The sequence below is a fragment of the Podarcis tiliguerta genome (genome assembly GCF_965153285.1).
Source record: "Podarcis tiliguerta genome assembly, chromosome: 2".
NCBI lineage: Eukaryota > Metazoa > Chordata > Lepidosauria > Squamata > Lacertidae > Podarcis > Podarcis tiliguerta.
This window is the reverse complement of record NC_139535.1, coordinates 101,304,374-101,321,499: the sequence shown is the minus strand read 5'-3', so window position 1 is coordinate 101,321,499 and position 17,126 is coordinate 101,304,374. Positions and strand designations below refer to the sequence as shown.

The 17,126-nt window shown below is 40.6% G+C and overlaps 1 protein-coding gene and 1 long non-coding RNA gene across 3 annotated transcripts in view; one reads left to right on the top strand and one right to left on the bottom strand.

Annotated features, from left to right (window-relative positions):
• LOC310671820 lies at positions 1–16,728 on the bottom strand. Its single transcript, XR_014508227.1, has 3 exons — positions 16,684–16,728; positions 7,507–7,565; positions 1–2,326 (listed from the first exon to the last, which is right to left on the bottom strand). It is a non-coding gene; the product is annotated as an uncharacterized lncRNA (long non-coding RNA).
• The window catches only part of SARNP (SAP domain containing ribonucleoprotein), a 57,406-nt gene that overhangs the window by 24,435 nt on the left and 15,845 nt on the right, over positions 1–17,126 (top strand). Inside the window, exon 9 of one of the 2 annotated variants that reach the window (XM_083428073.1) lies at positions 2,498–2,566. The exons of the other annotated variant lie outside the window; for it this stretch is intronic. Coding sequence (XP_083284199.1) covers positions 2,498–2,566 — 69 coding nt within the window. The remainder of the gene's footprint in view (positions 1–2,497; positions 2,567–17,126) is intronic. 2 annotated transcript variants of the gene reach the window in all.

The window sequence follows — 17,126 nt, the reverse complement described above, 5'->3', positions numbered from 1 at the left end:
ACTTTGCTTACAGTTAAAGCTGGCTTGGTTTTACAATGGTACTTCATTCATTAAAACTTGCTAGTGTATCCACCCAGGGGGGAGGGGGAAATTGACAGACAAAAACAGTATCTGAAAACTATGCTCTTTAGTGAGTGGGCGCCTCAAGACAAGCATATAATTTTTATTTGGATCCAATTCTTTGAAATATTTTGCTTTCTTTTTCCACTTTTTGTGGTTCTTTGATGCCTAATGGAGTAGAAGATGAGATGCATATTGCATGTCTATTGTGTTCTTTATTCCATTGCTAAAAGCAATTCTATCGTCTTAGGAAATCAAGTATATTAATTTGTTTTCTCCCACGTACAACTTCAGATTCTATTGTTCTAGTTCAAAGGTAGTAAACCAAGCAAGAAGCCTTGCTGGTCTCTCTCCCCCCCCCCCCCCCAATTTTTCCTTCTCCTTGGCTTCCCCATATTCATTCTGTCACAAAGTCCATATCCAACAGATCTGTCCATTCTTTTTTGGTCCGTCAGATGAAAAACTGGTTCATTCTCTGGTTGCCTCCTCCATTAACTACTGCTAATTTGTTCTATCTGACCTTGCTTTGTCACATCTCACTGTATCTAAAAAGCTGTTGCCCAAATTCATTTCTTCACTTCTCTTTTTATTAAGTTATATGACACATCTACTCAAATCCCTTCAATCACTTCCCTCCCCCCCATTCTGCACCAATGCCTTGCCATTGCCATCAAACGTAACAGATTTGCCTCATCTTGTGTTTCTGCTGGCACATCTTTGCTTATGACCTTCATTTACAACAGTCAGTTCTTGAAAAGTCTTTATTTTCCTTCATGTGTCTCTTCACTTTCTCCCTTACCTCTATGCCTGGAAGTTGCTCCTTCCCACTGCCACCTCTCCACCACTACCTTCCCTCCCCTTCAAGCTTCTTTCCTCTGTGAAGCTTTTGGCTTAACCCTATAGTTGTCACTTCCAGCCAAAATGATGTCTAAGTGTGGGCATTTGTTCATATTCATCCTCCGATAAGACATGTCTCTTCTATTGTCAAAATTTAGATTGTCAATTCTTTGAGATAGGAGCCTGACTCCCTTTGACTTATTAATCTACAACACGGCTACACTTTTAGAACGTGTTGCTTATGTTACTTTGCAAAGCACTGTGTGCACTACTGATAATAGTATTAAGAACAAATGGCTAGTTGCCCTGCTAATTTAGGCAGTGCTTCTTGAGGATCGTTCTAATAGAACAAATGCAAGTTTCAGTCTTCTGTTCTGCTGCTTACTTGGGAAGTACTTTGACAATATGATGAAGCAGATTCCCACCTAAAGATTCCAGGGTTCCCCATAGTATAAATCTTTGCAATATATGCTCATTTAGCAACTATTAGATATTCCTCATAAAGGATGCTATGTTGCTGGAAATAGCTTTAAGGGAACTGGGCAAAACTTCCCTAATGTAAATTTCTTGGCCAAATTAGGACTGAAATGGAATGTAGAGAACTTTTTTAAAAAAAATAGTTTTATCACACCCACACCCAAAAAAGAAAAGCCTGTTTCAGTTATTTTTGAAACGGGCAATCAAGCAGGGGTGCAGATTGGCCTCCTTTAAAGTTGGCAACCACAGACTTGCAACTTTATCTGCAGGGCTGCCACTCCACCCCATAGCAATTTGCTAAGAGAGGAGAATGACACTGCTGCCTGTCATGTCCTTAAAATGCTGCTGTAGCACTTTAAAAGAATTGATCTGCAAAGCAGTGCCCAGCAAGATTCCTTCTTGCCTCCCAGTGAGAACTTTGCCAAGAGAAAGAGACGGATCCCAATTTTACAGAGAATTTCTTGCTCCCCAATATGTCACTGGGGGGGACGGGACACAACGCAAGCTGCTAAAACATTCAGCTCATGCCAAGTGCTTCTTAATTCTGAATGTAATTAGACATGACATCTTCTCAAATCTGAGATGGTGATGAAATTTGGTGAAAATATATATTTTCTCTTTGATACTTTCATGTGTTTATCTTTAAGAGTTGAATGGTATATACATGTTGCTATAGAGTTCAAAATGCAAATCAGATCCCCAAAAAATCACAATACGTTAAACATGATTTATTGAAGATACACAAAACACAATTGACTTGGCAACAACAGATGTGATGGCTCCATTTTTACTGTTGTCAACACATTTTAAAATAGAAGAATCAGTCTTCTTTAAAATCCCTCTACTAAAACACTAGCACAAATCCTTCTTAGAAGCAGTTTGCAGTAAAATTCTGAACTTCTGGATGCCATCTTCTTATTCTCCTTCCCTCCGTAATTGGTAAGAGGGGTTGCTGCAGTATAGAAAGAGGATTTTTATTAGGGTTAAGCAAATCCATCAATACAAACACTAAATTTCAGATCTCTTCCATTTTCCTTGGCATAAGTGCATATTGTCTTTAGGATTCCTTAATCTAAGAATATGAGTGGAGATTATATTAAACTGTTTCCTGTGACTTTTCTAGGTAAATATAGACAAATTAAAGGAAAGGGCTCAGAGATTTGGCTTGAATGTCTCCACAGCCTCCAAAAAGGTAAGGTTCCAGGGCAAGCACTACTAGAGCAATAAATATTTGAAAAATTGAAAAACTGCAGCATATATATCACTTAATCCTGTAATCCTTCTTGTTTTATCTTACTTGCTTTGATGAAACTTCCTGGTCGATCAAGGATCTTAATCTCCCCTATCATCAGACTATCTCCAAGCCCAATTTATAGAATTAAAGGGTTTGTGTTAAGAGATCATGCAGCAGTGCTTTATTGCTGAATTAGGAACATATGGCTTTCTAATTTCTTTTTTTTTTAGCATAGGTTTCTTACTAATTTTGGGGTAATATTACTTGGGACCAGTCCTTTTAGAACAGAATAATTGAAATGTTCACTTGTGTCTTGGTCCCCCGCCCCACTACCCTGGCTAAGGAATGAGGCTGCCCACAGTGTTGCAGAAAGCTTTCCAATTTAGATTTCACCCAAACGTCTGGACTGTACCACTTCAGATTGCTGGAGGGTTTCTACAGACAGAAAGCTAATACAACAAGGAGAAGGCTAAGCTAGAACCCTTCTCACTACTATCTAATTTTTTGTGTGGAAAGCTTATTTAACTTATTTTAATTTCCGCATCTGGGAATATTCAGTCATATGATTCCCAGCTCCTGCAGTGCACCCCAAGCAGCTTTAGCACATAGTGGGAACTAAGCTCTAGTTCTGTGTGGTTCTGGGTTCTATCTGCCACCGAGTTCAGGACCCAGCATTCCCAATATTGACTTGGGTTCATTATGCTTCCAATAAAAGAAGCCTAATGTCTGGAAAAAGTTAGCATCAGTTCAATGGTGGCCAGAAATCCTTCAGCAGAAATTGTTAGAACAGGTGATGTTGCTAAAATCTTTCCCAAATAATTTTCTGTGTTACAGATGAGACACATGAAGAAAAGGGGGGGGGGCGTATCTAGATATGGAAACTGATATTAGGCTGGGCTGTTACTCTCTGTGGGCCTGAAAGCTGCTGACAGTTCTCCAGTTCAGTACCACCATAGAAGAAAACAGGATTTGGGAATGGGGGGGAGGGGAGAGAGAATGCTGTATATTGATTATTTCAGACTTGGAGATATTCTTCTGGAAAAGGCCTCGTGAATGAGGAAGGCTGTCATTTTGTCTTAACCCCTTACCAGATAAACTATTCCATCCCTCGTGGGATTTGCACATTTAATGCATTCCGTTCTGCAGTAAGGCACTAAACCTGGCACCAGGGGGTTAAACCATGTAGAAAATAACTGGAGGTGGAGGCCATTTTCCTCCCCACCCTCTGCTCTGGGGGAAGGGTGAAATCATGCAAGTGCATTAAAGCTGGAATATGTGGAGGGGCAGGTCAGGGTGAGAGGCTGCTCAAACATCATTAACCCTGTCACCAGGAGTGCACATTTTTCAGGAAGAATATATGCTTTGTCAGCATTTATGGCCAAGTTTCCTTTTGAGCGGAATTGTTTAGATGACGATTCATAAGAATTGTACGCTCTCTCTAAAGAGCTTCCCACAACTATTCCCTGTTCAGTACTTGACAAAATAAAAGTGCTAAACATTAATTTGAACGCTCTTAAAGAATACAAATGAAGCTAGCTTCATCAGAGAATTGATCCTCTTTATACACGTGGAGAAAATACCAATAGGAGAATGGCATATCCAAGGTCAGAAATTGATTGCTAAGTTCGGTCTGGAAATCTATGTTTCTGCGCATCTGTATTCTTTAAACACTAACATTTTGTCTCCAGTTCTGGTTTTCCTTGCATATATGAGGCAGAGTGACAAGCAATAACATTATGATGATTTGTCTTGAGATTTGTTGTGATCTTCTATTAGGAAGTAGAGTTCAGGGGCTTAGAAGTGTTTTCTCTCTCTCTCTCTGAAGAGCACTCGTGAATTCTATTGAGGAATATTGTTGCTTGCTTCAATTAGCCACTGGTATTGTGTTTCCCACCTGGGTGTTCTTTATAGCTTTTCATTACAGAGTAGCCTGGTTGCATGGGTCTTTGCAGATTTTTAACACCACGCATTGCAGCAAAAACTTTACAGTAAACCATTGTCTCTGGAGCCACATTTCATTTCCCATTCAAATTGGTTTTGAACAAGAGAGGTGGGGGAAGAGGAATATAGCCAAGGGCAATTTCAAGCCTGCTGGGATCAGGGGAGCAAACCTAGATCTGAGTAAGAGGCTCTCCATCTAATCTGTAGCTTTGAACCCACTGCCACTGTAGAATCTATTCTGTTAAAAACATCTCTTCCTAAAAGATAACAAAGCTCCTACTAGTACAGTAGAATAGAGGTGGTGACTGTTGCTGTCTAGTATAATAGATGTGGCAGGTGCTCGCTTGTTTTTTCTGTCAGCACGGAGCCATCAAATTAATTTTTAAAATAAATCAAGAAAGCGTTTTCCTCTCCAGAACTAATCACACCCCCTCCCCATGCTCTCAAGGGAAGCCTCCTTTTAAAATTTACCCTCTGACCTGAGGCTGCTATCCCTTGATTTCTGCAAGTTACACTTAAACTGCTCCCTTCCCTTGTAAATTTCCCCTCTGTAGCAGCTGCTCCCTGTACCACTCTGAACCTCTGGCTTCCCAGTGGGAGAGCTGATAGCTGCAGGCTTCAGTGCTGCAGAAGGCTGAGCGGGTTGCTTGCATCGTAACGCAAAAGCGCATTCTCAGAGGGCTTGCTTTTTCTTTTTATGCATGAAACAAGGTTGTAGGTATCCAGCAGAGAGAGTATTACCACAAAACAGAAGCTTGGGGCTCTTTCAGAGAGCCTTTGGCTTAGCATAAATGTTCCTTTCTGCATTGCATTATTTGGTGCCATTCCCAGTCGGAACAGATGACTAAAATAATTTGTGCTTCACATTAGCTAATGTAAGGGTCTTGTTCTGTTTTACAAGTAGCTAATTAACCTGCAGCCTGTCAGAGGTTTGAGCTAGGGAGGTAAAGTACCAGCACGTCAAAGTCACACTGCAAACGGAGCAAAAATTGCAAGGATCAAACCTCAGACACATTAGCACCAGCTTCTCCCAACTCGCAAATGTGGGTTTTAAGTCGAAAAGAAACAAAAGACTCAGTGCTCTACTTGAAACTTAAGCTCTGCTTAAACCCAAAAAGTTAATAGTGCTTGAAAAACAAGTAGGAATCTCTTTAGAAATGCAGTAATACCCAAATTTGTCATAACTGGACCTATTGTACAATCATATGATACCACTTAATAAACCAGCTGCAAAGTGTATTGCATTTTTACACCTCTGATGTGACAGAGCTTATGGTTAACATTCAGAAATTTGAGTCTTTCTCCATTCATTTTTGTCAATAAATTACAATACGTATCCTACATGGATTTAAAAAAATATCCTACATGGATTGCTTTGTTCTTTTTCCTGTTTGTGATGGGGAAAGGGCAATGCTTTTTTAAACTTTGCATGTGTATAAGATTGGTGAAAGTTGTAGTTTGATTGCAAATGAGTAGTAGCACATAGATTGACAAAGTAATTGTTAGCCAGTAAAAGTTTAAAAGTGAATTTTGGTCAAACTTAATGTAGCTTAATTCTTTTTAGTGAAGGCTTGTTATGGAAGCAGAAGGGAACAGTTTGTGTTTTCTAAAATGGGCTTAGCAAAGCTCATTTTTCATAATGTGGTTTTGGGAAGGCAAATATGGTGGCAGTTTTGTGCATATATAATGAGAAAGCAGTTGGCTTAACTGTTTACACTTTCAAAAAGTTCAGAGCAGTGTGCTGAGGAAGGATTCTTTTCCTGGATTGTTCTTTTCCTTGCAATATTTTCAAATACATCCCACCAGTTCCCATATGGGAAAATATTAACCAATAGGAAGCAAGAGCAGGGGAAGAGATCATGCTTTTGTTCAGAGTGCTGCAAAAGATCTGATGACCATTTAAGCTAATCTCCTAATGTAGGGTTCTATAACTGTTAACTGAAATCCATGCTACCAATTAATACCTCAAAGTACTATACTTCAAGCAGAGAACACAGCAGCAGCACTCTTTCCAAAATTGTTAGTAATATTTATTATTGTATTATGAATTGATCTTGTCCACACATAACTCTAAGCCGAATTTTGGTTTAGTGTAAACAAGCAAACGTGGGGTTCTGGGTTGGAGATTGCAGCCACTTGGCTCCTTTTCCAGTCATTTTGCTGCTTCACTGAGGTAAGCCGTTGGATAGACCTTCACTACAGATCATAGTTTATCTGGATAGAGCTAAACCACAAGCCTGGGTTCAGATGAGGAGCTAAGTCAAAGCCACATCTTAACATTGCAGTAGCAGAGTGTTCAGAAGAGATTAAGGCAGTTGCAGCTTCCTGTCCATGAGCCTTTTTGTTTGTGCTAAACCATGGTTTGGCTTAGTGTTATGTGGGAACCAGACCGTTTTATCTCACTCGTCCCTTAGAAATCTGAAAATGGCTAACATGGGACATGGCACCTTATCCAAACACTGATCCAAGTTCCAGGCTGCTAAGCTTCAGCCATGCTATGGTTCTGAGTACTCCTATAGCATTCAAAGCAGGTCTTGATCTAGTAACACACTACTGCAGAAGATAGCAGAAAAATTAATTGCAACATTTGCTTCTTAAGCTCAAACAAGCTGAAAAGGAAATATTTATCCTGAAAAGGAGCTATGTTGCTATAGAACCATACTGATTTTGTGGTCTGGGAGCTTTCTGAACGTTAGACAAGATTTTTGTTACAATATAAGAGCATCAGGATCCAGCCACTTTATTACTTCCAAAGGATGAGATATCTTGGTTCTCTTGGGAGCAAACCAGGCTCTGTCCAAGGTGGTTACATGGTTAGGGCAAGCTTAGAAGGCTTTGCCAGCAACTTCATAGTCATTCTCTGTTGCTCTTACATTTCCCCTTACGTTTACAAGCTGCACATGGTTTCCTCATACAATGTTCCCCTGTTCCCATATATCCTGAGAAATATTCCATACCTTTTTACAGGTTTCAACTCAAACTCTTATTTCCTTTTTCACTTTTGTCTGTGCAGTTTCTGTAAAAATGTAATATTTATTGGTTTTCAAATCTGGACCAGTTCCCATCTTCCTTGACCATTGACCCTACTGATTTGGGCTGATGGGAGTTGGAGTTTAACAACATCCAAAAGGTCACAGGTTAGCCACCCTGTCTAATGCACTTGTCTTCACAATGGAACATGGTTCTGAGTAAACATGTATAAGCTTGTGCTTTCAGGTTACACAAATGGGTTGAACCCTGACTAAAATGGGTCACACAAGTGGCAGCACTACCATTCTTCCCCTCCGCCTTTGTGGTGGTGGTGTTTATAACTTTGGGGGTGGGGGGAGAGAGAAGGAGAAAAACAGTGTTTTAAAAGGAAGAGGGAATGGATAAGTAAGAGAAAAAAGGGGAAAGGCAGTAAATTAAAACAAAAAAAAAAAGGAAAAGGGGGCACCTTCATGATGGGGCTAAAGGTTCAAAGATTGAAAGATTTCTGGTCTGTTACCTTCTTGATGTGCTCTCCTTTGAAGCTGTCATTTGTCCGCTACACAATATTACGATAACTAGAGCATTCAGTGCCAATTTACTGCAGGAAACCACCTCCCACTTCAGCTGCCTTTTGCCCCAGAATGTAGTTTACTGCACCTTTGGGGACAAATAGCAGCCAAGGAGGGGGTGATTTCCAGCAAGAAACTGGTCCAGGTACTCAGTCCAGATTATGAGCATGTTCAGGACTGCAACCCCACAGTTCCTTATTCTTCAAAATAAAAATGGCTATTCAGGCACCATTTTTAAAAAGTATGAATTTTGGTACATTTAGCTTGGCCCTCAGCTTGCCAATGTGTGTAGATTTTCTTTTACAAATCCAAGGGCAGTGAGACGCTGCATAAGGTCTCCATTCAAGAGGCTTTATATTAGAACCTAATTCATATATGAAAGAGATTGTATCTAGAATTTGTGTTTGCATTTTGTCTCTTTGGAGACATTCCACTGGGAAGAATCATAATATGAGGCATACTGGTTCAAAGCTAATGCTGTATTCAGAATTGCTTCTGAGCCTCCAGTTCTAACTCACTAGGTAATAAGCCCTAGTAAACACATCGGGCCTTACTTCTGAGTAAACATGTATAAGCGGATGTTGTCATTCTCACTGAAATGGCATTTTTATTAGTATTTCTAGATTGCCTTGCATATATGCCATATATGAACCTGACTTCCAAATGTAAAGTATGAATCTGTTCTAAAGTAAAGCATCTACAGTATATGTATATCCAGTGTAGTGGGTTGCCCTTGATATGCTCCCCCCTCCCTGCCGCCTTGAAATGATGTCACTGTGCTCCAAGTTGAGTAGTCATGAATGTAGGCCTGTTGATTTTAGAATAATGGGAAGTGACAAGGTGAAGAATAGTGCTGGCAGTCATGGACATTTCAACACAGGGATGCTGAAAGCAAGGCCACTCCTCCCCCACACTCTGGGTTGTTTATAAGAAGAGTCCAGTGGCTTGTGCCAGGCTACACTGATCACATAGGTTGTATAGTTTGCAGGTCCTAATATAGATGGGTGTCTTCTGTCTCTCAATATATAGGCTAACCATTTCACTCAATAATCTATTAGGCATGGCTGGAAAAGCAGGCAGGTCTTTACTCTCATAAAATATATTATTTCACAATTGCAGCCTCAGTTTTTGTATTTCCTAGAAATATGTTAACCAGAGTGATACTGTCTCTCAGGTTTCCCAAATACAGCCTTTCCTAATCTCAAGCTTAGCTTCAATAAAAATGATTACATATTCAGAGTTAAAGCCCTTAAAAGCTCTAAGCAAATTAAACCAGTTAGAAATAGTCAAGCTGGATAAATGTCCAATAAATGTTTTGCAACTTCTGTCAGAAGCTGACCCTTCACCCTGACCCCCATTCCCTTGTTCCTATTTTTCTGTTATTCCTTGTATCTGGTCCACATTCTCCGTGTCTCTTTTTTAAATGAAATGCTGGATCTGGCCCTGTGATTCACCTACATTTGGTTGAAGCTAGTTCTGGAACAGGTAGTATTGATGTCTGTGCATTGCACTCATACCTACCGCTCTCTAATAAAATTTCTGCACTCTAGTATGTTGAAGTGGATAATTTATTGCCTCTGTTACTCTTACCTCTTCCTTTCCTTCCTTCCCTCTTTCTGTCTTCCCTCTACCCTAGATGAAATTTTGATTGTAATCTTTATGGCACTGGGACTTTGTTGTTCTAAATATACATAACTTCAGTATTGAGTGGTTCTTATGACTGAAGTAGGGAAATGAAGTATTGTTGTCACTTTTTTCCACACAAAAGTGACTCAAAACGACTTACAGAAACATTAAAAATAATAGCAAAACCAACCTAAAATTCTCCCCAATCATATATATAAATTCCATGGTTGGAACACTTTCAAAATGTCCCTATAGGAATCAGTGGAAATCATCAATGCATTATGCAAATGCTTGCCTAAGAAACGATTTCCTGCAAATGTTTGGATAGCAAGACCTGTGTGTATAGTAATTTAATGAATTAGTCAAGCATTCCAAACCCAAATCACACCATCGCTAATGTCACCAGTTTTAATCAACTTTCTGATAATAAGCATGATTTTGTGTCCTGTGATGTGTTGCACAGTCTTCACTTGAGTGAATGAAGTTCTGGAGAACAACAGACAACAACACTAGTGATACTACTCTGCAAAGGGTCACTTGTCTTGGCTTTTCTGGCAGGTGCTTTTCTGAGCAACCTTCAGCTTGAAGGTAGGGCCATGTCTTCTAACAATGTAGTTGGAAGTCATATCTGGCTATATAATTCTGTGGCTGATGCCAAACCAACCAGTGTTCTCCAGTACATGTCTCTGAGGAAAGCTTTGAATGTGGTTGTAGCAGATACCAAGAAGAAATCCAAGCCCATATAAATGGGAGAGAAAACAATGAACAAACAGCCTCAGCTGTTTTGTGCCTACAAAAAACCTTTCTGTTCCAATCAACCTCTCAGTCATTCCCATCCAGTTAGCAGCAGCAATCTAAGTATGACCAATACTGATTTTCCAGCACAACCCTATGCTCATTATCCTGTATGAGTCTCATCCCATGAGATTTGGAAGGGGTCCATGACAGACTGTTGGGATCTGGAGAGTGGGAAAAGGGTATTTTGTGGATTTTTTGCAAGATCCCCAGGGAGAGCAGTTCAGTGCCACCATCAGCTATTGGTAAACCAGGTCCTCCTCTAAATACCAAGATATGTTTTCAGCCTTTTTTTACTATCTCAAAAAAAAAAAAAAAAAAAACACACCAGGGACCACGCTCCTCATCTTGGAGCCAAAGATGGTCAATCATCACCTTCCAAAGTAATTTATTTTGCGTAGAGATCTTGCACTTCATCCTAGCATGCCTCAGACTCAATTATTATCTGATATCCATTCATCTGAAGAGGCTTATTAAATGTCCCAGTCAAACCAGGGCATCATAGTTTCCTTTGCTTCACCTACAGCAGGGATAGGGAACCTGCCCCTCCCTGTTTGTTCAACTACAACCCCAGCAAGCATGGACAATGGTTTGAGATGGTGGGAGTTGGAAGTCCAACAATATCTGGGGTGCCACAGGTTTCTCATCCTTGAGCTACAGTGAAGAACAATTGCATTTTCCAAACTCTTCATTTTCATCTCCTCTCCACTCCCAGAGTCTTTATAAAGATCCTATTGGCACAGAACCAAAGGAATGAATATCTAGCCATATCTGGACAATCTTCTAGCCTGATCATCCTCTAAATCCTAGTGCTGTCAAGACATGGCCAGGATGATGTATACTCTGCAAGAACACAGTTTCATCATCAACAAAATGAAGAACACTTTGATTCTATCTTGCAGATAGCCAAGTCACCGTAAGCTTTTTAACAACAAAGTTATGGTTGAGACCTCAGTCTCATCTACAGTCTCCAGATTTTTGGGATTGATTATCTGCATGTATTTCAGACATTTCTTCTAGGATACCCACTGCAAATAACCAACAACCTCAACCCGGAGACCACTCATTGGGTATCATTGACTCATCTGAGCCAGGAGATTCCTATTCAGGAGTCCATCCAAGTGCTCTTGACAACATATCCCAGTCTGAAAATTTGAGGTGCACACTGCAAAGGTGTACAGCACCAAGACCTGTGGTCTCCAGAAACAATTTAATTGAACATCAGTTCCCTAGAACTTTGGACAATCATGCTGGCACTGTGGCATTTCTTCCATCTTCTACCAGGACATTAGGTATTCATCAAGACAGACAATGCAGTAGCAAATGCCTATCAGCACATTTTCAAAACTCCTTCTTAAGGAAACCACCTCCCTGTTAATTCTATACAGAGAAATGTCTTCAGTTCATCAAGACAGAACATCTTTGGCTTGGCTGCCAAAGCTAGATACTGCAAAGTGGTCTCTAGGCCAATTAGTATTTCACAAATGATTGCTCAGAAAAGCCATCATGAAACTCTGCACTGGTTCCTCAAAATCAGCTGCCTAGATTCACATCAAGTTTCTTGATGTGGGAGAATCTGCAGTTGTGGACATCCTATCAGCAGACTGGTCCAGAAAGTGTTATATGCTTCACAGATTCTACCTCTCATTTCACAAGTACAGTGGTACCTCGGGTTACATACGCTTCAGGTTACATAAGCTTCAGGTTACAGACTCCACTAACCCAGAAATAGTACCTCGGATTAAGAACTTTGCTTCAGGATGAGAACAGAACTCGTGCTCTGGCGGCGCAGCAGCAGCGGGAGGCCCCATTAGCTAAAGTGGTGCTTCAGGTTAAGAACAGTTTCAGGTTAAGAACGGACCTCCAAGCGAATTAAGTACTTAACCCGAGGTACCACTGTACTTAGGAAGATTAAGGACCTGCAGGCTATGGTGCTACTGATTCCAGCAAAGTGACTAAGACACTTGTAATTCTCCAGTGTAGTGAAGCTGTTGCCAAAGGACCCATGGATTCCTACCAGCAGGCATCTCCTACATCAGTGCCCCATTCTTCATTAAGATACGGGATTCCAGGTTATATAGAAATTGAGCGAATCTTCCAACTCACTAAGTTATGCATCTAGGTGAGAAACACCTTGTTTGTATCAAGACATTCCTTCACCATTAAACTTCATAAGCTTATTTGGAGAACCTTTGTCCTGGTGTCTATAATCAAATAAGAGTCTAGACACTGCAGGATCTAGGGAAATCTTGAACTGCCACAAGACACTCTTAAGCACCTGAAACTTGGGTTTGAACATAGTCTCTGCCCCCCTCCCCAAGTTATCACCCAATACGTTAGTTCATTTTACCCTTCTCAGTTCTTCTGCAGTATGCTAGAGTCCTCAGCATTTTCTTGAAAGCCTTAACCAGATTGAGCTTTGAACCATTCACTGCCGTTTCAATCAAAATTTGACTGTGAAAACCATTTTTCTCATGGTGTATCTGAGCTGGAAACTTTCTCTTTAAATAAGGATTTCTCATTAGGCTAAAATGGTATTGTGGCCTGGTAGAAGGGTCTATCACCATACTCAGCTGTCCTTCCCCCAAGAAGAAAATAAATTCATTTGTTAGTACAGAATTTCTGTTTATTACAAAGGGCAGACACTCGTAGACCTGGGGAGAGTTATTTTTTATTTGAAACCTTAATAAATATACCAGTTTAAAATCCTGTTTCACGTCTGATATACTATCCAAATCTTTGTAGATTGTTTTTCTGTTAAACCTTGTAACCAGACCTTTTTCAGCTGGAATGTGTCGGAGCACAGTTCTGGCACCTCTTATATGGGCACAATTGCAGGCCAGCACTCCTCCTGCCCATTTATTGCCGTTATGTACTGCTGAGAAGCCCAAAACAAACATTTCAAATCAAAAAGGAAGCAGGTCAGTGTATCTGAGTCTGCTTTTTTTTTTTTTTTAAATCTATGACTCCACCCAGCTCCTAGCTGCAATTGGTCAAACTACGTAAAGGTAAAGGTACCCCTGCCCGTACAGGCCAGTCTTGACAGACTCTAGGGTTGTGCGCCCATCTCACTCAAGAGGCCGAGGGCCAGCGCTGTCCGAAGACACTTCCGGGTCACGTGGCCAGCGTGACATCGCTGCTCTGGCGAGCCAGCGCAGCACACGGAAACGCCGTTTACCTTCCCGCCGGTAAGCGGTCCCTATTTATCTACTTGCACCCGAGAGTGCTTTCGAACTGCTAGGTTGGCAGGCGCTGGGACCGAACAACTGGAGTGCACCCCGCCGCGGGGATTCGAACCGCCGACCACTTGATCGGCAAGCCCTAGGTGCTGAGGCTTTAACCCACAGCACCACCCGCGTCCCTGCAATTGGTCAAACTACGGGGCAGGGCCAATTCATATTTCCTTTTCTTCAGTCCGTCTTTCATGGAGCCATTTTAAGCTTTCCAGCTAGGCCTCTACCATTGCACACACATGCGTTTGTGCAAGGGTCCATCTGTTGAATCTAAGAAAACGAGGGAGGCAGGGGTGCGTTTATTTGACAGTGTTTTGAATGTTCTTCCATTGTTAACAGTTGGAGGTTTTTCATTTTGAACTCCCAATGATTTTCGTAACTAAATTTTCATCCATTAGACTTTGCGATCTCTTTGATTCCAGGAGCTGTATTGTTCTTGCTGGTATACTCTAGAATAACTTCATTTGACATCTTTAACATATACCACCAGGAATAAAGCAAGTGTATATAGATAAGCTTTCAAAGACCTTAGCAATTAACTCAATCCAGATATTGCAAACATTGAACGCCTTCCTTTTCAGCCACTCAAAATAGCACTCTTTCCAGATGTGTGGTCCAAATACCTGTGAGTGATTTCTCAGCATATTAGAGCTGTGTCTCCATCAAGCCTATCTAGGAGAAAGTAACTTTTTTTGGGGGGGGGGGGGAGACCAAAATGCAAAAATATAAGATGGATCCTTCTGGGTTTCAAAGAGATTTGAATGGTGCTTGCTTCTTAGCTATTTATTTCCAATAGTCCTGGTGATATCATTGTTCAGTGTATAGGATTATACTATTATTAATGTTTATATCATTCCCCCCACTTACAATACATGATATTTTAAAAATAAATGATGAGAGAGTTGTGAAGGGTCAGCAGGGCTCCTGATCTTTCCTTTCTCCACGGTGCCATTTGAAAAGGATTTTGAGTCCCTAACAAACCTTTAGGGAGTAGTGGAAGGGTTGCTTAAAACGAAAACAATGGCAAGGGGTACTCGGCGACCTCACTCTGTCCAGTCATCTGGTTCTTCATTTGTCCCTGCTGTGAAACAGAACTTATCTTTTGTCTGTAACACAAATACATCTTTTCCCCCCACCCCCCTTTCCTTTCTATTATAGTTCAATCAATGATGTCATTATGTGTGCCATTCAGAAACTGTTGAACCACTTGGCTGCAGGAATTTGGAGGAGCAACTGGGGGAGAATGGAGAACTGTGCTCTCACTCCCAGTCTTCAAGGGTCTATTCTGATTTTAACAAAAAAAAACCTGAAGTCACATTTCTTTTTTTAACTCCTGTTCACCATGAAAAACAAAAGTAATCTAAAGTAAGGGGAATGCATACATGAGGTCAGTGCAAGCCAACCGCAATGCTTTTCTTTGGCATGAATAATCAAGCCTTTTAAGAGTTCTAATTTACACCACAAACATTTTCCAGGGATTTATAATAGTGCTTTCTTGCTCAATAAAAATGCCAGCATCTCTGGAATTTGTGCCATTGTTCATAATTTTCCTTCTGTACCTCATTAAACTGTTTCAGTTTGATTAAACAGTTGTCTAGTGCTGATGGGGAAAGGAGGCACCCGTGTCCCGTGTAGCTCAGGACCTAGAGATCTACTTGCTATATGTTGCTGTAGCATCGGATTAAAACCCCATAACGTATTTTGATTATTAGCACAGGTTTCATTATTAGTAAAACTAAGTAGCATCCCTCATCTGTTTCAGTGTAGAGGCATGTGTTGATAATTAGTAATAAAATCCATTCAAGATAAAAGTAGCTTTTTCAGATCTTTGGCTGAGATCCAAAGATCCTGCTGGATGTGACAGGCATTTCTGCTTATGTGTGGGGTGTAGCCAATCTCCCCCTTTTTGCAGCTTCCTGAAATACTGTTTTAGAGGGTTCTCCAACCTTCTGCGCTAGTTGGGGTGTGTGCAAAGGGCTGCAGATGGTGGGAGGTATCGAATACCTTCCATTCTTGCAGTGGAATCCAAGTCTTTGAAAGCAGTCCTAGACCTTTTATTTTAGAACATATACAGTAATATATTGTTAATTTATAAAGCAGCTAAATATAAACTAAAACCTTTTAATGATACTTTAATGATACTGATCCAAAGCTTATAAAATCAGCAGTCTCCAGAATCTTATGGAGATTGTTTTTGTTGTTCTATCCATGCACATGATACTTTATAAAGAATGAGAGGCTCCTGCCCCAAGGGACTTAACATTTTAGAAACAAAAGAAGGGGAGAAAAATTGAGTAATGGAGGTAAGCAGAGGAAGAATATGTGGTATTTCAGATTATGCACATTTAGTCTTAGTTACAGTAGGTTATTGGGAAAATACAGTTTCTGTTCTCACTTTTGAGATGTTCTTATACAGCTCCTCAGAGAAGCGCATTTGATATCAGTACAGATCAGGTTTGAAGCTTTGAATTGTGAGGTCTTTCTTCTGAAGTTGGTGTTATGTTTAATAGCTGCCCAGTATACCTGAAGGAGCGTCTCCACCTCCATCGTTCTGCCCGGACACTGAGGTCCAGCGCCAAGGGCCTTCTAGCGGTTCCCTCACTGTGAGAAGCAAAGCTACAGGGAACCAGGTAGAGGGCCTTCTCGGTAGTGGCACCCGTCCTGTGGAACGCCCTCCCACCAGATGTCTAAGAGAAAAATAACTACCAAACTTTTAGAAGACATCTGAAGGCAGCCCTGTTTAGAGAAGCTTTTAATGTTTAATAGGTTATTGTATTTTAGTGTTTTGTTGGAAAACCGCCCAGAGTGGCTGGGGAAACCCAGCCAGATGGGCAGGGTATAAATAATGAATTGTTGTTGTTGTTGTTGTTGTTGTAACCTTTATTCCAGAATTGCAGATATTGTTATCTTAGTTAGTCCTCTGTATATCGAAAACCATTACCTTCTAGTTGGTGGGCTGTGCACAGGAACAAACCTTGGTTATAGCTTGTGGTTAGTGAGGAGATAACTTCATCACAAGTCCTAGTTGTCTCACACGTAAGTTAAGCTTAGCCTGGTGTAACAGCAAAAAGGACTTCTCTCCGGGAGTCCACACACTTCTACGGTCCCAGTAACCCAATGTTTGGCTTAGCTTGTCATGAAAACCAGCCCTACTCTTTCTCTTCTGTGCATAGCTGATGCTGGCTTGTTTGGTGAGCTCTATAAATTGCTGTAATAAAAGGTTTGCTGAGAATTTTATGATTAGTAATACTCTTCTTAAACTGAGATATGAAATATTTAGTGAGAGATTTTATAAAAGCTTTTTAACTCAATATGATGCGAACTTCTCAAAAAGTGGGCTTGCAGTAAGCAAAATTCTACAGTCATAAGAATATTCTTATATTA